The sequence below is a fragment of the Oncorhynchus kisutch genome, linkage group LG14 (assembly GCF_002021735.2).
Source record: "Oncorhynchus kisutch isolate 150728-3 linkage group LG14, Okis_V2, whole genome shotgun sequence".
NCBI classification, from domain to species: domain Eukaryota; kingdom Metazoa; phylum Chordata; class Actinopteri; order Salmoniformes; family Salmonidae; genus Oncorhynchus; species Oncorhynchus kisutch.
The window spans coordinates 17,709,251-17,732,768 of record NC_034187.2 but is presented as its reverse complement, the minus strand read 5'-3'; the positions used below and the strand labels follow the sequence as shown (position 1 = coordinate 17,732,768).

The following is a 23,518-nucleotide window of genomic DNA, read 5'->3' as shown; positions in this document are numbered from 1 at the left end:
CGCCTTTTGCCGCCTCATGGCTCGTTGTAGGTGCACATGGGCGGCGTCCCAGGTCTCCTTCGAGCGCTTAAACCATTCTTCCACCGCAGGAGCTTCGATCTGGCTCTGACGCCATGGTGCCAGAACCAGCTGATACCCCAGTACGCACTGGAAAGGAAAGAGGTTAGTGGAGGTGTGCCGGAGTGAGTTTTGGGCCATCTCTGCCCAGGGGATGAACGCCGCCCACTCCCCCGGCCGGTCCTGGCAATATGACCGCAGAAACCTACCCACATCCTGGTTTACTCTCTCCACCTGCTCGTTACTTTTGGGGTGAAAGCCTGAGGTGAGACTGACCGAGACCCCCAGACGTACCATGAACGCTCTCCAGACCTTGGATGTGAACTGGGGACCCCGATCAGAAACTATGTCCTCAGTGACCCTGTAGTGCTGGAAGATGTGTGTAAACAGGGCCTCCGCAGTCTGTAGGGCCGTAGGGAGACCGGGCAAAGGAAGGAGACGGCAAAACTTAGAAAAGCAATCCACAACGACCAGGATCGTGGTGTTGCCCTGTGAGGGAGGAAGATCCGTCAGGAAGTCCACCGACAGCTGCGTACATGGCCGTTGTGGAACGAGTAGGGGTTGTAACTTCCCTCTGGGCAGGTGCCTGGGAGCCTTGCTCTGGGCGCACACCAAGCAGGAGGAAACATAAACCCTCATGTCCTTGGCTAAGGTGGACCACCATTATTTCCTACTAAGGCAAAGCACCGTCCGACCGATGCCAGGGTGACCAGAGGAGGGTGACGTGTGGGCCCAATAGATCAACCGGTTGCGGGCAGCCGATGGAACGTACAGGCGCCCAGCTGGACACTGGGGGGGAGTGGGCTCTGTGCGTAACGCCCGCTCGCTGTCTGCGTCCAGCTCCCCCACCACCGGTGCCATCAGGCAAGAGGCTGGAACTATGGGAGTGTGATCCATGGACAGCTCCTCTGTGTCATACATCCGGGACAGTGCGTCTGCCTTAGCGTTCTGGGAACCTGGTCTGTAGGATAGAGTGAAAACAAAACGTGTGAAAAACATGGCCCACCTTGCCTAGCGAGGGTTCAGTCTCCTCGCATCCCAGATATACTCCAGATTGCAGTGGTCAGTCCAGATGAGAACAGGGTGTTTATCCCCCTCAATCCAATGTCTCCATGCCTTCAGAGCCTTGACAACAGCCAACAGCTCCCGGTCCCCCACATCATAGTTTCGCTCTGCCGGGCTGAGCTTCTTCGAAAAGAAAGCACAGCTTTGGTGGTGTGCCCGAGCGCTGAGAGAGCATAGCTCCTATCCCAGCCTCGGACACGTCCACCTCCACTATGAACGCCAAAGAGGGATCCGGATGAGCCGGCATGGGTGCAGAGTGAGGTAATGGGGCTGCTACCTGACCAAAACCCTGGATAAACCTCCGGTAGTAGTTGGCAGACCCTAGAAACCGCTGCACTTCCTTTACCGCGGTGGGATTCGGCCAATTACACACGGCTGAAATGCGGTCACTCTCCATCTCCACCCCTGAAGTGGAAATGCGGTACCCTACGAAGGAGACGGACTGTTGGAAGAACAGACATTTCTCAGCCTTGAGGTACAAGTCATGCTCCAACAGTCGACCAAGCACCCTGCGCACCAGGGACACATACTCGGCCCGTGCGGGTCCCAGAAAATCTTGTCAACAAAGGCCTGGAAGACTGATGGAGCATTCATAAACCCGTACGGCATGACGAGGTACTCATAGTGCCCTGAGGTGGTACTAAATGCAGTCTTCCACTCGTCCCCCTCCCTGATACACACCAGGTTGTAAGCGCTCCTGAGATCCAATTTTATGAAGAAGCGCGCCCCGTGTATTTACTCGATCGCACTGGCGATGAGAGGCAGCTTGTAGCTATACCTCACTGTGATCTGATTGATCCCTTGATAGTCAATACATGGGCGCAGACCCCCATCCTTCTTCACAAAAAATAAACTCGAGGAGGCAGGTGAAGTGGAGGGCCGAATGTATCCCTGTCCCAGAGATTCTGAGACATATGTTTCCATAGCCGCCATCTGTGATAGACACTGGGAAGTGCAGTGTCTACCAGGAGATTTATCGCACATTCCCCCCATCGATGGGGTGGTAATTTAGTCGCCCTCTTCTTACAGAAGGCGAGAGCCAAATCAGCATATTCTGAGTGGATGAGCACGGTGGAGACTGGACTTTCCACCATGGTCGCACCGATGGAAACCCCCACACACCTCCCTGAGCACTCTCGTGACCACCCCTTGAGAGCCTCTGTGTAACTTTACAAAGGTGGGATCTATTTGTGTTGGTAACATTTTATTATGCAAGTGGAAACGCTTTTATGTGCAAATATTTATATTATAACCATCATATTGTAGCGACCTGCACAGACAGCTGTGTGTTATGTGTTAGGCTAGTAGGTGGTTGTGTTGTACTTACCAGTACCCAGTGTTCGCGGGGTCCGACATGCCAATCAACCTGCTAGCTGCCAATCACGGAAATGCCTGGAATCTTCTGATGCCGGGCATCCTTGCGGTTGGTGGAGTGGCGTGGAGGGGGGTTGGTCAGGGGGATGGAGCATTGGAAGTTAAGACCAGATTTAACCTTTGTTCTCTCTCTTACATCTGGCCTTCACAAGAGAAGGTCACGGTTGGCTTGTGGGGTATCTTTCGTTTATTTGGCGTGGGCTACGGCCAAACAGTCGCCTGTGTAAAGTTGGGTTAATTAACTGTCAATTCGTAAACTCAACCCTCTGTCTGGACAATTGTTCCTTTATGATCTAGTCAGGTCGTTACAATATTAAAGTAAACTTGGAGTCACGTGATGACATGTTGTGTGGTCCTCCCGGGAAAGCATGCAGTTCATTAGACTACCGATTTTAAATAAATTATGATGAACTTCACAATGTGGTGATGAGTTTGATTCTCCTTTCCAATAAATATTGAGGGTCTTATTCTGATGACATGATGATTGATGCTTGGCTGCATTTTGACAAAAATACAAATAATGTCCATAATAATCTCATGAAGGCTGTTGTCTACTCACACTGTATCTGCGAACTGTTAATATAGACAAAGTAGATAGATTATTGTTATTTGTCAAATTGCAGCCAGGTGTCAATTATCATGTTACCAAAATAAGACCTTCGATAATTATGGGAAAGGAGCTAACTTTCACCACCCTGTGAAGTTTATCATAATTGATTTCATCGGTAGCCTAATAAACTGCATGTTTTCCTGATGAGTCATAGTGGGAGGACCACACAACATGTCATAGCGTAACTCCAAGTTAATCTGGAGCCTAATAAACTGCATGGTTTTTCGAGTCATAGGAGGAGGACCACACAGCGTGACTCCAAGTTTACTTCGATTTGATAGTTATTATATAAATATTTGCGCATAAAGGCGTTTCAACCACCATTTCTCACATAATTAATTTTACGGACACAAAAAGATCCCACCATGTCGAACAAACAAATAGTCTGTAGTCATTTATAAAATTGTACAGGCATTTCATGTTTTCCATCAGCCCAGTGCCATTACTTTTTGCATGCATCAGGTAATTAATCCACATGACATGGCTGGATGGTAACGTGGTTAGTGATGTTCTTTTCTATACAGAATATCATACAAAGTGATTGCCTGATGTTATTCTGAACTGCCCATCACCCTTCTGATGCATTACAGTCACTTCAAACCATACTGTCTTCAGGTTTAAATACTGTAAGACTGATTTTAAATAGACTGTCATAGCCAAATAAAAAAAGTAAACGTTGGCCGTTGGAACACAAACCTTATCTTATTGGTTCTCCCCTCAGCAGCTGGAGACTCAGTAGCCATCTTGGCCAGGCGGGGAGAAGAACACTGACTGAATGACTACTGTCTTTGCCAGTATAATCATAGTGAATTAGAGGGGACAGTGATTAACATGCAGGGATAAAGTGTGTGCAGACAGGAAGACAGAGAATGCTGTCTGGTTTAAGCAGTTCATGTCGGTGGTGTTTTGTGGATGTTGTTGGGTCTAATTTACAGTGCCTTCGGAAAGTATTCAGACCCCCTGACTTTTTCCACATTTTGTTAGCCACATTATAAAATTGATTAAATTGTTGTTTCCCCCCTCATCAATCTACACACAATAACCCAATGACAAATTGTTTTTATTTGGATTTCATGTAATGGACATACACAAAATAGTCCAAATTGGTGAAGTGAAGTTAAAAAGAAAAAACGGAAAAGTGTTGCGTGCATATGTATTCACCCCCTTTGCTATGAAACCCCTAAATAAGATCTTGCGCAACCAATTACCTTCAGAAGTCACAATTCGTTAAATAAAGTCCACCTGTCTGCAATATAAGTGTCACATGATCTCAGTAGATATACATCTGTTCTGAAAGGCCCCAGAGTCTGTATCACCACTAAGAAAGGGGCACCATGAAGACCAAAGAGCTCTCCAAACAGGTCAGGGACGAAGTTGTGGAGAAGTACAGATCGGGGTTGGGTTATAAAAAAATATCAGAAACTTTGAGCATCCCACGGAGCACCATTTAAATCCATGATTAAAAAATTTAAAGAATATGGCAAGACAACAAACCTGCCAAGAGAGGGCTGCAAGGAGGGCATTAATCCGAGGCAACAAAGAGACCAATGGTAACCCTGAAGGAGCTGCAAAGCTCCACAGTGGAGATTGGAGTATCTGTCCATAGAACCATTTTAAGCCGTACACTCCAAAGAGCTGGGCTTTATGGAAGAGTGGCCAGAAAAAAAAGCCATTGCTTAAAGAAAAAAATAAGCAAACATGTGGTGTTCGCCAAAATGTGGGAAATGTGGGCATGTGGGAAACTCCCCAAACATATGGAAGAAGGTACCCTTGTCAGATGAGACTAAAATTGAGCTTTTTGGCCATCAAGGATAAAGCTATGTCTGGCGCAAACCCAACACCTCTCATCACCCCGAAAACACCATCCCATGGTGGTGGCAGCATGGTGGTGGCAGCATCCTGCTGTGGGGATGTTTTTCATCGGCAGGGATTGGGAAACTGCTTGGAATTGAAGGAATGATGGATGGCGCTAAATACAGGGAAATTCTTGAGGCAAACCTGTTTCAGTCTTCCAGAGATTTGAGACAGGGACGGAGGTTCACCTTCCAGCAGGACAATGACCCTAAGAATACTGCTATAGCAACACTCAAATGGTTTAATGGAAAACATTTAAATGTTTTGGAATGGCCTAGTCAAGGCCAAGACTTCAATCCAGTTGAAAATCTGTGGTATGACTTAAAGATTGCTGTACACCAGTGGAACCCATCCTAGTTGAAGAAGCTGAGCAGTTTTGCCATGAAGAATGGGCAAAAATCCCAGTGGCTAGATGTGCCAATCTTATAGAGACATACCCCAAGAGGGGGTATGGGGGGTCAATAGTTATGTAAGCTCAAGTTTTCCGTTTTTTTGTCTTATTTCTTGTTGTATTTCTTGTTGCATCTTCAAAGTGGTAGGCATGTTGTGTAAATGAAATGATACAAACCCCCCAAAATCTATTTTAATTCCAGGTTGTAAGGGAACAAAATAGAAAAAAATGCCAAGGGGTTGAATACTTTCCTCAAGCCACTGTAGCTCTGCTAATATTAGTCGTCTCTGTAGAACAACGACTGATTTATTCCCCAGCCGAGCATGAATGGGACTATTTATGGGGTTGCAACCGAAAATACCCAGTTGGCTTCCCTCTGTATGAATAAAATATTCTCTGGCAGCTGTACAGTTATTAATGAATGTTTCTGTCCTTCCTTCCGCCCTGTCCTCCTTCCCTTCATCCCTCTCTGTCTCTCTGCAGCTGATTTGAGAACGGCCCGATCAACTATAGGATCTAGCTGTTATTCACCATGAACGTTGCGGTGTCTCCCATGGCCAGAGAGGCTGCCTCACCAATGATCACCTCCGTCACACCCAGCTTTGAGGAGGAGGAGGCAGGCCCCAGCCTCAGCCAGGGTGGTCTCTGTAGAGAAGGGCTGGCCCAGGAGAGGGACCCGGCACGGAGGTATCAGAACCAGAAGCCCCCTCCCCTGCACACAGGGGCGGACTGGAAGGTGGTGCTGCACCTGCCTGAGATTGAGACGTGGCTGAGGGCCACCACTGACAGGGTCCGGGATCTCTCCCACTCTGTCCACCAGGACTCAGTCAACAAACACCTGGATGTACACCTAGTGCAGCTCAAGGTAAGAGGGATTAGACACTCTATAGGCTCTCATCGCATATTATTATAATAATTATATTATGATTTCAAAAGGGCCTAGTAGCAAAGAACTACCCGGTGCCCGTGATCACAAAGTGTCTCAGAATACAGCACTCAATGTCATAGGAAGGCCAAAAAGATCATCAAGGACATTAACAGCCCGAGCCACTGCCTGTTCACCCCGCTATCATCCAGAAGGCGAGGTCAATACAGATGCATCCAAGCTGGGACCTAGAGACTGAAAAACAACTTCTATCTCAAGGCCGTCAGACTATTAAACAGCCATCAATAACACAGAGAGGCTGCTGCCTACATGCAGACTTGAAATCATTGGCCACTTTAATAAATGGATCACTAGTCACTTTAATAACGCCACTTTAAGAATGTTTACATATCTTGCATTACTCATCTTATACAGTGCCTTGCGAAAGTATTCGCCCCCCCTTGAACTTTGCGACCTTTTGCCACATTTCAGGCTTCAAACATAAAGATATAAAACTGTATTTTTTTGTGAAGAATCAACAACAAGTGGGACACAATCATGAAGTGGAACGACATTTATTGGATATTTCAAACTTTTTTAACAAATCAAAAACTTAAAAATTGGGCGTGCAAAATTATTCAGCCCCCTTAAGTTAATACTTTGTAGCGCCACCTTTTGCTGCGATTACAGCTGTAAGTCGCTTGGGGTATGTCTCTATCAGTTTTGCACATCGAGAGACTGAAATTTTTTCCCATTCCTCCTTGCAAAACAGCTCGAGCTCAGTGAGGTTGGATGGAGAGCATTTGTGAACAGCAGTTTTCAGTTCTTTCCACAGATTCTCGATTGGATTCAGGTCTGGACTTTGACTTGGCCATTCTAACACCTGGATATGTTTATTTTGGAACCATTCCATTGTAGATTTAGCTTTATGTTGTGGATCATTGTCTTGTTGGAAGACAAATCTCCGTCCCAGTCTCAGGTCAGACTCCATCAGGTTTTCTTCCAGAATGGTCCTGTATTTGGCTCCATCCATCTTCCCATCCATTTTAACCATCTTCCCTGTCCCTGCTGAAGAAAAGCAGGCCCAAACCATGATGCTGCCACCACCATGTTTGACAGTGGGGATGGTGTGTTCAGGGTGATGAGCTGTGTTGCTTTTACGCCAAACATAACGTTTTGCATTGTTGCCAAAAAGTTCAATTTTGGTTTCATCTGACCAGAGCACCTTCTTCCACATGTTTGGTGTGTCTCCCAGGTGGCTTGTGGCAAACTTTAAACAACACTTTTTATGGATATCTTTAAGAAATGCCTTTCTTCTTGCCACTCTTCCATAAAGGCCAGATTTGTGCAATATACGACTGATTGTTGTCCTATGGACAGAGTCTCCCACCTCAGCTGTAGATCTCTGCAGTTCATCCAGAGTGATCATGGGCCTCTTGGCTGCATCTCTGATCAGTCTTCTCCTTATATGAGCTGAAAGTTTAGAGGGAAGGCCAGGTCTTGGTAGATTTGCAGTGGTCTGATACTCCTTCCATTTCAATATTATCGCTTGCACAGTGCTCCATGGGATGTTTAAAGCTTGGGAAATCTTTTTGTATCCAAATCCGGCTTTAAACTTCTTCACAACAGTATCTCGGACCTGCCTGGTGTGTTCCTTGTTCTTCATGATGCTCTCTGCGCTTTTAACGGACCTCTGAGACTATCACAGTGCAGGTGCATTTATACGGAGACTTGATTACACACAGGTGGATTGTATTTATCATCATTAGTCATTTAGGTCAACATTGGATCATTCAGAGATCCTCACTGAACTTCTGGAGAGAGTTTGCTGCACTGAAAGTAAAGGGGCTGAATAATTCTGCACGCCCAATTTTTCAGTTTTTGATTTGTTAAAAAAGTTTGAAATAGCCAATAAATGTCGTTCCACTTCATGATTGTGTCCCAGTTATTGTTGATTCTTCACAAAAAAATACAGTTTTATATCTTTATGTTTGAAGCCTGAAATGTGGCAAAAGGTCGCAAAGCTCAAGGGGGCCGAATACATTCGCAAGGCACTGTATGTACAGTGGGGCAAAAAGTATTTAGTCAGCAACCAATTGTGCAAGTTCTCCAACTTAAAAAGATGAGAGAGGCCTGTAATTTTCATCATGGGTACACTTCAACTATAATAGACAAAATGGATAGAAAAAAAATCCAGAAAATCACATTGTAGGATTTTTAATTAATTAATTTGCAAATTATGGTGGAAAATAAGTATTTGGTCACCTACAAACAAGCAAGATTTCTGTCTCTCACAGACCTGTAACTTCTTCTTTAAGAGGCTCCTCTGTCCTCCACTCATTACCTGTATTAATGGAAACTGTTTGAACTTGTTATCAGTATAAAAGACACCTGTCCACAACCTCAAACAGTCACACTCCAAACTCCACTATGGCCAAGACCAAAGAGCTGTCAAAGGACACCAGAAACAAAATTGTAGACCTGCACCAGGCTGGGAAGACTGAATCTGCAATAGGTAAGCAGCTTGGTTTGAAGAAATCAACTGTGGGAGCAATTATTAGGAAATGGAAGACATACAAGACCACTGATAATCTCCCTCGATCTGGGGCTCCACGCAAGATCGCACCCCGTGGGGTCAAAATGATCACAAGAACGGTGAGCAAAAATCCCAGAACCACACGGGGGGGACCTAGTGAATGACCTGCAGAGAGCTGGGACCAAACTAACAAAGCCTACCATCAGTAACACACTACGCCGCCAGGGACTCAAATCCTGCAGTGCCAGACGTGTTCCCCTGCTTAAGCCAGTACATGTCCAGGCCCGTCTGAAGTTTGCTAGAGAGCATTTGGATGATCCAGAAGAAGATTGGGAGAATGTCATATGGTCAGATGAAACCAAAATATAACTTTTTGGTAAAAACTCAACTCGTCGTGTTTGGAGGACAAAGAATTGCATCCAAAGAACGCCATACCTACTGTGAAGCATGGGGGTGGAAACATCATGCTTTGGGGCTGTTTTTCTGCAAAGGGACCAGGACGACTGATCCGTGTAAAGCAAAGAATGAATGGGGCCATGTATCGTGAGATTTTGAGTGAAAACCTCCTTCCATCAGCAAGGGCATTGAAAATGAAACGTGGCTGGGTCTTTCAGCATGACAATGATCCCAAACACACCGCCCGGGCAACGAAGGAGTGGCTTAATAAGAAGCATTTCAAGGTCCTGGAGTGGCCTAGCCAGTCTCCAGATCTCAACCCCATAGAAAATCTTTGGAGGGAGTTGAAAGTCCGTGTTGCACAGCAACAGCCCCAAAACATCACTGCTCTAGAGGAGATCTGCATGGAGGAATGGGCCAAAATACCAGCAGCAGTGTGTGAAAACCTTGTGAAGACTGACAGAAAACATTTGACCTCTGTCATTGCCAATAAAGGGTATATAACAAAGTATTGAGAAACTTTTGTTATTGAACAAATACTTATTTTCCACGATACATCTGTATTTTTTTTCTCATTTTGTCTGTCATAGTTGAAGAGTACCTATGATGAAAATTACAGGCCACTCTCATCTTTTTAAGTGGGAGAACTTGCACAATTGGTGGCTGACTAAATACTTTTTTGCCCCACTGTATATACTGTACCTTATACCATCTATTGCGTCTTGCCTATGCCGCTCAGTCATCCATATACTTATATGTACACATTCTTATTCCATTCCCTTACATTGTGTGTACAAGGTAGTATTTGTGAATTTGTTAGATTACTTGTTAGATATTACTGCACTGTCGAAGCACAAGCATTTCACTACACTCGCAATAACATCTGTTAACCATGTGTATGTGAACAATAAAATTTGATATGATTTTGATTTGAATAGCAGCTCTAATCTACAAGTGGTTTTCCCTTTTCAATAAGGTTATATTGACATGGAGTACCTGATCCTAGATCAGCACTCATACTCTGAGATCCTTTGTGAATATTGACCCTGGTCCCATATTTGTTTTGGTCCTGAGGTCATTGTCATTGCCAGACAAGAGACAGCACAAACTGATCTGGGACCAGCATAGCAAAGAACACCGGCAGAATTGTCCAACATCAAATCATAGTATAATGACCCTGTAGGAGGAAGAGGTGATTAGATATAATGAGGGGAGCTGTACCTTCTCAGTAGCCTTGGAGCTGGACTGGTCTGTTGTTGTGACTTAGCGAGGTCTGCAGTCAGACTCAATGTTCAGGGTTTGTCCCAAATGGCAACCTATTCCCTATATTGTGCAGATCTTTTGACCATGGCTGATAGGGCTCTGGTCAAAAGCAGTGCACCATATAGCGAATTGGGTGCAATTTGGGACATAGCCTTGCATCAATGTTTAGAGAGAATCCATTCTCCCTCCCAACCCTAGTGCAGCAGTGCAGAGACCAGCCAGTCCAGGATATGAGTTGGCAGATAGCGGCTATTTTGAAGGTTTTACTTGCAATTATGGTGAATTGTGGTTGTTTTACAGTACCTACCTTAGTTGAATGAAGGTACATACTAAAATGTAAATGTAGACTACTGGGCTTAGTACTGTAGGCTGATGGGCTCAATTTCGGGGGCTACCTAGGGAGGTTCTCCCTTTAGACTGGCAGATGCGTGCGTGCGTGTGTGTGTACAAATGTCTACAGATCAACCTGATGGGGTATCTATCTGGAGAAACTTTTGTCTCTATAGACTGGCTGATCAATCAGCTGATGATCGTATTGGATTCTGTTAGAGGACAATTTTGAACCAGCCCTCAGTAGCCCTCTAATTAAAACAGGAAATGGAGGAACATAATTAGTTCAGCTGCAGCTACCCTCAAGGCATTGGAAATGGCAGAATGTGTTTCCACAGCATTGGGATATGGATCCTAGTCACTAAGTAGGAGTAGAGTAGGAGTGCTGCAATCAGTTTTGCCTTTTAAATCATAATCAATAAGTGTCACGGAATTCTAGGAGTGGTGGGTGTAGAGTCAGGCGCAGAGAGCAATACTTCCAATGGATGCGTTCATTTAGCTTGGTCTAGCCAACAGGCTAAAAACCAGGAAATAACATACAACAAATTACGCAGGAGAAAAACAACTTCACCGCTGACAGTAGGAATAAGCCCGCACAAAAGCAGGCGGGCACTGAACGTTTAAATAGACCATTGATGAACTAAAATAAGCAACAGGTGAAAACAATCAAGACAAAACCAACAGAAAAGAAAAAGGGATCAGTGGCAGCTAGTAGATCGGTGACGACGACCGCCAAGGGCCGCCCGAACAGGGAGAGGAGCCCCCCCCCCCCATGCGCGGCTCCCGCAGCGAGCCGACAATGGCCTCGAGGACGACCCAGAGGGCGATCCGGATGGAGGCGGTGGAAATCACTCAGCAGTGATGGTTCCAAGATGTCTTCCACCGGTACCCAGCACCTCTCCTCCAGACTGTACCCCTCCCAATCCATGAGGTACTGCAGGCTCCTCACCCGGCGTCTAGAGTCCAGGATGGAACGTACCGTGTATGCCGGGGGCCCCTCGATGTCCAGAGGGGGCGGAGGGACCTCTGGCACCTTACCTTCCTGCAGGGGACTGGCTACCACCGTCCTGAGACACATGAAACGAGGGGTTAATACGATAGTAAGAAGGGAGCTGTAACCTATAACACATCTCGTTTATCCTCCTCAGGACTTTAAATGGCCCCACACACCGCGGCCAGCCCCAGCTTCCGGCAGGGCAGACGGAGGGGCAGGTTTCGGATCGATCCTCCGGTGCGAACACGGGGGCCTCACTGCGGTGGCGGTCAGCGCTCACCTTCTGCTGCCCACAAGCCCGTTTGAGCAATTCCTGGATGACTCTCCAGGTCTCCTTTGAGCGCTGCACCCATTCCTCCACTGCAGGAGCCTCGGTCTGGCTCTGATGCCAAGGTGCCAGGACCGGCTGGTAGCCCAACACGCACTGGAAAGGCAACAGGTTCGTGGAGAAGTGGCAGAGTGAGTTTTGGGCCACCTCCGCCCATGGGACGTACCTCGCCCATTCTCCTGGCCGGTCCTTGCAATACGACCGCAGAAACCTACCCACATCCTGGTTCCCTCTCTCCACCTGCCCATTGCTCTCGGGGTAAAAACCTGAGGTCAGGCTGATCGAGACCCCCAGATGCTCCATGAACGCCCTCCAATCCCGGGACATGAACTGGGGACCCCAATCAGAAACTATGTCCTCAGGCACCCCGTAGTGCCGGAAGACGTGGGTAAACAGGGCCTCCGCAGTCTGCAGGGCCGTAGGGAGACCGGGCAACGAAAGGAGATGGCAGGACTTCGAAAACGACCAGGATCGTGGTGTTCCCCTGAGACGGGGGAAGGTCGGTGAGGAAGTCCACCGACAGATGTGACCAAGGCCGTTGTGGAATGGAAGGGGGCTGTAACTTCCCTCTAGGCAGGTGTCTTACTTCCCTCCAGGCAGGAGCCTTACTCTGAGCGCACACTGAACTGGAGGAGACATAAAACCTCACGTCCTTAGCTAAAGTGGGCCACCAGTACCTTCCCCTAAGACTCCGCAACGTCCTCTCAATTCCTGGATGACCCGAGAAGGGTAGCGTGTGGGCCCACCGGATCAATTTGTCACGAACACCAAGCGGCACGTACTTCCGGCCCGCTGGACACTATGGTGGTGTGGGTTCTAACCGTTACTCCCGCTCGATGTCCGCGTCCACCTTCCATACCACCGGTGCCACCAGACATGAGGCCGGACGTATGGGAGTAGGATCGATGGACCGCTCCTCGGTATCATAGAGACGGGACAGTGCGTCGGCCTTAGTGTTACGGGAACCTGGTCTATAAGAGATGGTGAAATTAAATCTGGTTAAAAAAAATGGCCCACCTTGCCTGGCGAGGATTCAGTCTCCTCGCTGCCCGGATGTACTCCAGATTACGGTGGTCAGTCCAGATGAGAAAAGGGTGTTTAGCCCCCTCAAGCCAATGTCTCCACACCTTCAGAGCTTTTACCACAGCCAGCAACCGGTCCCCTACGTCATAATTTCGCTCTTGCAGGGGCGAAGCTTCGGTGGCGTGCCCTTAGCGCTGTGATAGCACTGCTCCGCGTCCATGCCAAAGAGGGGTCCGGATGAGCCAATACGGGAGCTTCGGTAAGCAGCGCCTTCAGACGACTAAAAGCTCTGCTCGCCTCTGCTGACCACCGCAAACACACCGGCCTACCCTTCAGTAGTGAGGTAATGGGAGCTGCCACCTGGCCAAAACCCTGGCTAAACCTCCAGTAGTAATTGGCAAACCTTAAGAAGCGCTGCACCTCCTTTACCGTGGTCGGAGTCGGCCAATTACACACGGCTGCAACGTGGTCACACAAATCACATTATCTAATCTGTCTCTTTCTATGCTCATTCTCTCAGCTGATATAGGGTATGACATATCTGTTATTTCTCTCAGTAAGTTTATTTTCCTCCTCCCTGCCTTTGTCTCCCTCAATCTATTTGAACCCACAACTTGACCAGCTGTAATGACCCCTGTAATCAATAGTATCAAATAACACAATGTGTCATTCTGTTGCCAGAGTGAATTCTTGGGACTTTCAGAATGAGTGTGCCTGTTTGGATTCACTGGTGAAGTCTGCCATCTAGTGGGATTTGGTGGACATGTTATGTTATAATACTCACTGAATCATTTACATGTGAGTAATTTAGGAGACTCTTATCCAGTAGTGTGTGTAACTCTCACAGTAGTGAGTTCATACAATTTCATACTTTTCTTTTGTACTGGTCCCCCGTGGGAATCAAACCCACAACCCTGGCATTGCAAGCACCATACTCTACCAACTGAGCCACACAGGACCTTTTCATTTCAATAGGTGGCCCTTTTAAAAGACAGACAGGCAATTGCCTTTGATTGAATTTAATTTGAGACTTTAAAAATGTTTCCTTTGAAATGGAATCCTGTATATCAATACATTGATTGTTACAAATCAAATCAAATTTATTTATATAGCCCTTCGTACATCAGCTGATATCTCAAAGTGCTGTACAGAAACCCAGCCTAAAACCCCAAACAGCAAGCAATGCAGGTGTAGAAGCACGGTGGCTAGGAAAAACTCCCTAGAAAGGCCAATACCTAGGAAGAAACCTAGAGAGGAACCAGGCTATGTGGGGTGGCCAGTCCTCTTCTGGCTGTGCCGGGTGGAGATTATAACAGAACATGGCCAAGATGTTCAAATGTTCATAAATGACCAGCATGGTCGAATAATAATAAGGCAGAACAGTTGAAACTGGAGCAGCAGCACAGTCAGGTGGAAGTTGAAACTGGAGCAGCAGCATGGCCAGGTGGACTGGGGACAGCAAGGAGTCATCATGTCAGGTAGTCCTGGGGCATGGTCCTAGGGCTCAGGTCCTCCGAGAGAGAGAAAGAAAGAGAGAAGGAGAGAATTAGAGAACACACACTTAGATTCACACAGGACACCGAATAGGACAGGAGAAGTACTCCAGATATAACAAACTGACCCCAGCCCCCCGACAAAAACTACTGCAGCATAAATACTGGAGGCTGAGACAGGAGGGGTCAGGAGACACTGTGGCCCCATCCGTTACAGGCTGTTGATGCTGAAATGTTTGTGTGATCTCGATAATGACACATCATGATGCCACAAGTATTCTCAGTGCATGTAGTTCTTATTCAGCCTATGGTCTTAAAGTAGTTTGTTTTTAGCATTAGCATTGTGACCAATAGTCTGTTAAAAGTTCTGATGAAAGGGCTTTGTTCTATCATCCATCCCAATCTTCATCCCATCCTGCCCTTGTCTCGTCTATTTTTAGGAGGCCTGGGGCCCTCTTGTCGTAGTCATGGCCCGTATCCACAAAGCGTCTCAGAGTAGAAAATTGGTTGTGCTGAGAATAGAGCCATTTTACTTCTACTCTTATGGGTAAAAATAAAAGCGTTGCATGGAGCCTCTTTAATCATAAGAGTCACACCAAGTCGACAGATATTTGGGACAATGGTTCCCAAATTGTTTAAACTTTTTTTAAAGGAACTCAGTCTGGCTTTAAACTTACTCTTGAAAGTTGTAGTAGTAGAACAAGGTGCAATTTCGAAATTGGGTAGTGCGTAATCAATTCCTTTTGTCATGTTAGTCATTGTTAGTTATAAACAGAGAGCTGTTTATAACTTGTCAGAAATGTCTGGATCAACTAGCCCATGTCAGCTAATGTTTTTCATTACATTTTTTAAGCCCATAGATATTGTCATTTTTAAGTCACTCAAATAGCACATGAATACACAGTAGACATTAGAGGTCGACCGATTATGGTTTTTCAATGCCGATGCGATACAGATTATTTGAGGACAAAAAAAGCCGATACCGATTAATCGGACGATTTTTTAAAATGTATTTGTAATAATGACAATTACAACAATACTGAATGAACACTTATTTTTACTTAATATAATACATCAATCAAATAATTTTAGCCTCAAATAAATTAAACATGTTCAATTTGGTTTAAAGAATGCAAAAACAAAGTGTTGGAGAAGTAAAAGTGCAATATGTGCCATGTAAGAAAGCTAACGTTTAAGTTCCTTGCTCAGAACTTATGAAAGCTGGTGGTTCCTTTTAATATGAGTCTTCAATATTCCCAGTTAAGAAGTTTTAGGTTGTAGTTATTATAGGAATTATAGGACTATTTCTCTCTATATCATTTGTATTTCATATACCTCTGATGATTGGATGTTCTTATAGGCACTAGTATTGCCAGTGTAACAGTATAGCTTCCGTCCCTCTCCTCGCTCCTACCTGGGCTCGAACCAGGAACACAACGACAACAGCCACCCTCGAAGCAGCGTTACCCATGCAGAGCAAGGGGAACAACTACTCCAAGTCTCAGAGTGAGTGACGTTTGAAACGCTATTAGCTCGCACCCCGCTAACTAGCTAGCCATTTCACATCACATCGTTACACCAGCCTAATCTCGGGAGTTGATAGGCTTGAAGTCATAAACAGCAGACCTGCTGACAAAACGCACGAAAGTGCTGTTTGAATGAATGCTTATGAGCCTGCTGGTGCCTACCACCGCTCAGTCAGACTGCTCTATCAAATCATAGACTTAATTATAACATAATAACACACAGATATGCGAGCCTTAGGTCATTAATATGGTCGAATCCGGAAACTATCGTCTCGAAAACAAGACGGCTATTCTTTCAGTTTGATTGTTGCCACTTGTGTTTACCAGTATGGATGACATGTGCATTAGAGTGCAGAATGTGTTTTGAGAATGAGAATGTGTTTAGAGTTTTGCTGAAAAGTCTAAGTGACATCTGCAAATTGTGTTTTATCATGTGAAATGGTTTAAGGTATTGACAGACTGCATAATTAGTTTAATGAGTCGAGGCAACTGAGAACTTTGTTCAGCCAATGGGTTTTAGTGTTTTAGCAATTGAGAAAAACTGTAATAGAAAAATGCAGCGTGTTAGTTTCTGCGCCACATGCAATTGGTTTGGAGTTGTTAAAATAATGTTTTGAAATGTCTAAATGATCCTACATGCAACAGTATCGCAACGCTTGTTCACAGCTAGCGATGCCTCATCGCGGTTGGTTATTCCTGAATTTGCAACAATGGCAATGAGCATCATCACTATTTCATGGGTTTCATGGGCCCTGACCTTGCCATTGTATTTTTCAATTATAACCTTGGAACATAGGGCTGGTTCCAGCAGGGTCTAACACTGTCACAAAGACGAGGCTTAGGAAATACAGAACTGCAGTTATGATATATGTTTAAGGAGAAGGAGGCAGTTTAGATAATGGCAAGCAACAAGCAACATTGAAGCATGCATGAGCGCACCAGATGCTCCGGACGACTGTGTGATCACGCTCGCCATAGCCGATATGAGTAAGACCTTTAAACAGTTCAACGTTCCCAAGGCAGCAGGGCCAGACGGATTACCAGGATGTGAACTCCAAGCATTTCGCTACACTCGCAATAACATCTGCTGACCATGTGTATGTGACCAATACAAATTTGATTTCACTGACATGTTCTTGTCTCTGACCAAGTCTGTAATACCTACATGTTTTAAGCAGACCGCCTTAGTCACTGTGCCCAGGAACACCAAGGTAATCTGTCTAAATGACTACCGCCCCGTAGCACTCACATCTGTAGCTATGAAGTGCTTTGAAAGGCTGGTCATGGCTCACATCAACTGCCCTTTCACACTTGGACAAAAGGAACACTGACGTGAGAATGGTGTTCTTTGACTACATCTCAGCATTCAACACCATAGTGACCTCAAAGCTCATCACTAAGCTAAGGACCTAGGGACTAAACACCTCCCTCGCAAACTGGATCCTGGACTTCCTGATGGGCCACCCCCAGATGGTAAGGGTAGGCAACAACACATCTGCCATGCTGATCCTCAACACTGGGGCACCTCAGGGGTGCGTGCTTAGTCCCCTGCTGAATCCTTTTTCACCCATGACTGCATGGCCAGGCATGACTCCAACACCATCATTAAGTTTGCCGACGACACAACGGTGGTAGGCCTGATCACCAACAACGATGAGAGCCCATAGTGAGAAGGTAAGAGACTTGGAAATGTGGTGCCAGGACAACAGCCTCTCCCTCAACGTGACCAAGACAAAGTAGATGATTGTGGACTACAGGAAAATGAGGGCTGAGCACGTCCCCATTCTCATCAACGGGGCTGTAGTGGAGCAGATTGAGAGCTTCAAGTTCCTTGCTTTCCACATTAACAACAAACTATCATGGTCCAAACACACTGTTACGAATCCCTTTTGGCCCGACAGTCTAGGGGGATGGTAATGAGACCCGTAACATAACTCATGCAAATTATAATTGTGACAAAGTAAAAGTGTGAACGAAATAACCACGATAACTGAAATTATACCGTCAAACTCCAGGTTTATTTATAAACACACGGTAATGGGGGGGAGCAGGAAAAGGGGCTGAGCTGGACCCAAGGAAAGAAACAATAAATATACAAAAACACCCCTAAGCTAGACTAGCCTACTTTAACAGCTAACTAACCAAAAATACAGTGGGTGGTCCGCCCAGTTCTAACTAGTGTATTTAACAAAGTTCACCTACGGGTAGTGTATGCCCATGGGCGACTTGTCTTGGTTTCCCCCTTTTCCCACCAGCAACAAACAAACACCATAACCAAAACAATACTCACAGGTGATGACAAAGTGCTATGGAGGTGCTCAAACAAAAGAGAGGTTAAGACACAAAGCGAGAGTGAAACACAGAGACCTACAGACATGGCATTTACAGAGAGATTGAGCTCTAGAGCAAACAAATGATGGGGTTTTTAAACCATGGGGAAGGAACTGTGATAGGGTAGGAAATAGGAGGAGGTGCGTCTTCTGATTGATGGTTGATTGTTGACTGATTGGGGAGTGATGATTTTCACCTGTGAGGGGAGAAGGAGAGAAAAGAAACACACACACAGGATACACACACACACAGGATAACTGTATCCGTAACACTCCCACCCTTAAAAGAGCAACCCTAGGGGGGATTGCGACCACAGTATTAATGAATACTGACAAAGCAACAACCTTGTATAACATACAGAAATAATTTTCACACACGAGACAAAGCATCTGCCAACACATTATCAGAACCCTTTTTGTGGCGGATCTCCAAATTATAATTTTGTACAATCAGCGCCCAACGCATCAGGCGCTGGTTCTGGTTGTACATTCGGTGGAGAAAAACTAAGGGGTTATGGTCAGTATATACAATCACTGGTAGGGCACTGGAACCAATGTATACTTCAAAGTATTGCAGAGATAACAATAAAGCAAGAGCTTCTTGTTCTATTGTCGCATAGTTTGCTTGACATTTATAAAATTTACGAGAAAAAATAACAAACGGGATGATCCACTCCACTCTTGTCCTGCTGCAGTAGAACAGCACCAGCACCTCTGGCACTAGCATCTACCTCAAGTTTGAACGGTTGTTCAAAATCTGGAGCAGCAAGTACAGGTGTACTACATAAGAGTGCTTTCGCTGATTCAAAAGCTCTCTTACAATCAGGGGACCACACAAATGGTCTTGCCGGACTAAGCAAATCGGTCAATGGAGCAACTACCACAGAGAAATTTTTACAGAAGCTACGGCAGTAGCCAACCATCCCTAAAAAGCGGCGTAGCTCTCGTCTGGTGGTAGGTGCAGGGAATGCAGTTATTGCCAAGACCTTGGCATCAACAGGGTGCACCTGTCCATGGCCAACCTCTTTACCGAGATAGGTAACAGTAGCCTTCCCAAACTCACACTTTGCCAAGTTCAGGGTTAGAGAAGCAGCTGCCAACCGTTCACATACTACCCTTAGCGAGTCAACATGATCTGACCACTCAGACAAATAAATCACTAGGTCATCAAGGTATGCACTACAATTAGGAACGCCAGCTAATACGGAGTTAACCAGTCGTTGGAAGGTGGCTGGTGCATTTCGCATCCCAAAAGCCATGACTGAGTACTGTAGGAAGTTGTCTGGGGTCACAAAGGCAAAAATCTCAGAAGCACGTGAAGTTAACTTAGTTACATACTTAGCAGCACCAATAGTGTCGATACAGTCATCCAGTCTGGGTAACGGGAACGAATCTGGCATTGTGACAGAATTTACCTTCCGATAATCCGTACATAACCTGGACATACCATCAGGTTTAGGAACTAGAATGCAAGGAGAACTCCAAGGGCTTGAACTTGGCTTAGCCAGGTCATTCTCCAACAAATATCTCACCTCATCCCTCATTATCTTCCTCTTGGAAGCGTTGATACGATATGGGTGTTGCTTGATAGGTGTAGCATTTCCAACATTAATGTCATGTTCCAACACATTGGTGCGAGTAGGAACGTCATTAAAGAGACATGGAAAACTGTGTAGTAGCCTCACAATATCATTGGCCTGTCCATCCGTTAAATGAACCAGACCGGATTGGATAGACAGCAGCATTTCTGAGTTGGGCAATCTAACACACTGCTGCTGAGTATTGCGCAACTCCAAGCCATCAACATCATCAATATGACATTCCACTATCATAGCAGTAGTAGCAGAGGAGACAGCAGTACCTTCCTCTGTTTTTGAACTCTCTAACTGTGTGATGGGTCGGGTGTGGTACGCTTTCAACATGTTAATGTGACACACACGAGATTGGCGTTGTCTATCAGGAGTTTGAAGCACATAGTCAGTTTCACTTATTTTCTTTTCAATTAAATAAGGACCAGAGAAACGAGCTGACAGTAAAGATCATGGAACAGGTAATAACACCAGTACTTGGTCACCTGGCTGTAGTGGACGAGAAACAGCTTCTTTATCATAGTGTCTTTTCATGCTCCTCTGTGAGGAAGACAGAGCTTCCTTTGCGAGAGCACAAGCTTGGTGTAGGCGCTCACGAAAGTGACTAACGTAGTCCAACACATTCTCATCTCTGGTACACAACTCTTGGGACAAGAACTGTTCTTTAAGGACTTTCATTGGTCCTCTCACTGTGTGACCAAACACCAGTTCAGCCGGGCTGAAACCTAGGGACTCCTGCACAGTTTCACGAGCAGCAAACAAAACTAGAGGAACTCCCTCATCCCAATCTTTCTCAGATTCCAAACAATATTTACGTAGCATAGACTTCAGTGTCTGATGCCATCTTTCAAGCGCACCCTGAGACTCTGGGTGATAGGCGCTTGACACACGGTGCGTAATTGACAAGGATTTTAACACCTGCTTGAAGAGCTTGGATAGGAAATTGGTACCTTGATCGCTTTGTACCACCTTAGGTAACCCGAATGTCGTAAAGAATTTTATTAAGGCTTTACTCACTACCGGGGTTGTAATCCTTCTCAGAGGAATGGCCTCGGGGTATCTTGTAGCCATACACATTATCGTTAACAAAAACTGGTTACCCGATTTTGTCTTCGGTAACGGTCCGACACAATCAACCACCACATGCTCGAATGGTTCACCTATGACAGGTATGGGACAAAGAGGAGCGGGAGGAAAAACCTGATTTGGTTTTCCTGTTATCTGACATGTGTGGCATGTCCGACAGAACTGAACCACATCTTGTTTTAAACCTGGCCAAAAGAAATGTCGAAGGATCCGATCATAAGTTTTTGTGATTCCTAAATGACCAGACCACTGGTGATCATGAGCAAGGGATAACATTTTGTCGAAAGGCTGTAGGAATCACTATTTGGTAAACAGCATTCCAATCTCCACCCGCGTCAACATGGGATTTCCATTTACGCATGAGGAGATTACCATCAATGAAGTAAGCCACGTTCTTCATCTTTACATCTTCCAATGAGACAACACTAGAAAAACATTTAGCAAGCTTGTTGTCAACCTTTTGGTTAGCAATCAGCTGCTCACGAGTGACTGGTAACTGTATTGCCTCAGCAATAAGTTCAACGTTCTTTGATTCTTTCCTGGGCTGTTTGTCAGAGGTGATCAGCTTCTCAGAGGTATCACACAATCCATCTTCTTGATCAACCTCTTTGAACAGAACAGTGTTCGACAAATCTATCACGTCACCCTCTTGTAGTGCCTGAGCACGAGTGACCGCACAAGCGGGGAACACGTGGATACTTTTGTGCCAGCTCATTCGAGAGAGAGTGGTCACTTTTATCCAATACGGGTACTACCTTTCCTTCGGCAATATCGTTACCCATGATAAAGGTCACACCTTTCACTGGCAACATAGGACGTACCCCCACTCTGAATATTCCACTGATTAACTCAGAGTGTACTTTCACAAAGTGCAATGGCACTGGGACAAAACCCATTTCAATACCCTGCACTAACACACTGGAACCACAGTATGTATCGTCAGATAAGGGCAACACATCAGACAATATAAACGACTGCGCCGCACCAGTATCTCTAAGGATTTTAACCGGACGCTGAGACGCTTCGTCATTCGTTAGGGACACAAACCCCTCGAAAATGAATGGTTCATAACTGCGGTCGGGGACTGAGACTTTCAAACTACAGTTACCCTGAGGCACCTGTTTTGTTGCAGACCTCTTAACCGTACGAATTAGAGCAACACCTGTTGGTGGCTTGGCACGAAGAGGCATCCCTTGTTTGCGTTTAAGCAGGAAGCAATCATTAATCATAAGTCCTACTTTATGACAATAGAAACAGGGACGCTCATTCTTCTGGCGTGCTTGATATACTACTGCTGGCCGACTAGGGCTAAAGGTAGGAAACTCAGTGGCTCTACTCTCAGTTTGAGCCGAAAACACACTCTTGTGCGTCAACACAAACTCGTCTGCCAACACAGACGCTTCTGCCAGACAGGATACTTTCTGTTCGTTTAGGTAAACTACAATGCGTTCGGGTAAGCAATTTTTAAACTCTTCCAACAAGATTAACTCCCGGAGAGAGTTGAAATCAGTTACCTTACTAGCAGCATGCCATTTATCAAACAGATTTCCCTTGTCTCTAGCAAATTCCACATAAGTCTTACTAGAAGATTTTCTATGAGACCTAAATCTCTGTCGGTATGCCTCAGGCACAAGCTCATAGGCACGAAGAACAGTAGCTTTGACCACTTCATAATTCAAACTGTCCTCTAGAGGTAGCGCTGACAAAACCTCTTGGGCTTTACCAGTTAATTTACAATGAAGTAATAGACACCATACCTCTTCAGGCCATTTCAATGCTACGGCTATACGCTCAAATACACAAAAATAGGAGTCAACCTCTGACTCTCTGAACAAAGGTACTAAGGTAATCTGCCTACTAATGTCAAACGTGTTTGAGGACACAGCAAGTGAGGACGGCTCACAAACAGGCACAGTAGGAACGAAGGCTAGCCTTGCTGTCTCTGCCTCCAGTTCCATCTGGCGCATTTTGAACTCCAACTGCCTTTGTTCTCTGTCTGCCTCAATTTTACACAACTCCAACTGCCTTTGTTCTCTGTCTGCCTCAATTTTACACATCTCCAACTGGAGAGTCTCTCGCCTAATTTGGGCCCTCTCTTCCACCTCCAGTTGGAACTGTGCTAAACATACATCCCTCCTGGCATCACCATTTGACAGTGGGGAGAGTGTATCAAAACGGGACAATGTGGCTGGTGTTTTAGCTTCTCCCTCATTATCAGACACCAATGGGCTTACAGGAGCAGTAACATCCCCTACAGGGGTAGTAGACTCAGGCAGCGGTAACACAAGCACCTGCTCTTCCAACAATACATTTAATACTAGCTGTTTAAATTCCGCCTTAACTAAACTCTGCGGAAACGATATTGAATAATGGTCAGCCAAGGTCATTAAATCAACTCTACAACATTT

The 23,518-nt window shown here is 45.6% G+C and overlaps 1 protein-coding gene across 1 annotated transcript in view; it reads left to right on the top strand.

The window, feature by feature from the left end:
- LOC116353317 (A-kinase anchor protein 6) overlaps nucleotides 1–23,518 on the top strand; it is an 86,424-nt gene that overhangs the window by 17,730 nt on the left and 45,176 nt on the right. The window contains exon 2 of the mRNA XM_031787604.1: nucleotides 5,835–6,216. Within this exon, the coding sequence (XP_031643464.1) occupies nucleotides 5,884–6,216 (333 nt within the window). The 5' untranslated portion in view covers nucleotides 5,835–5,883. The remainder of the gene's footprint in view (nucleotides 1–5,834; nucleotides 6,217–23,518) is intronic.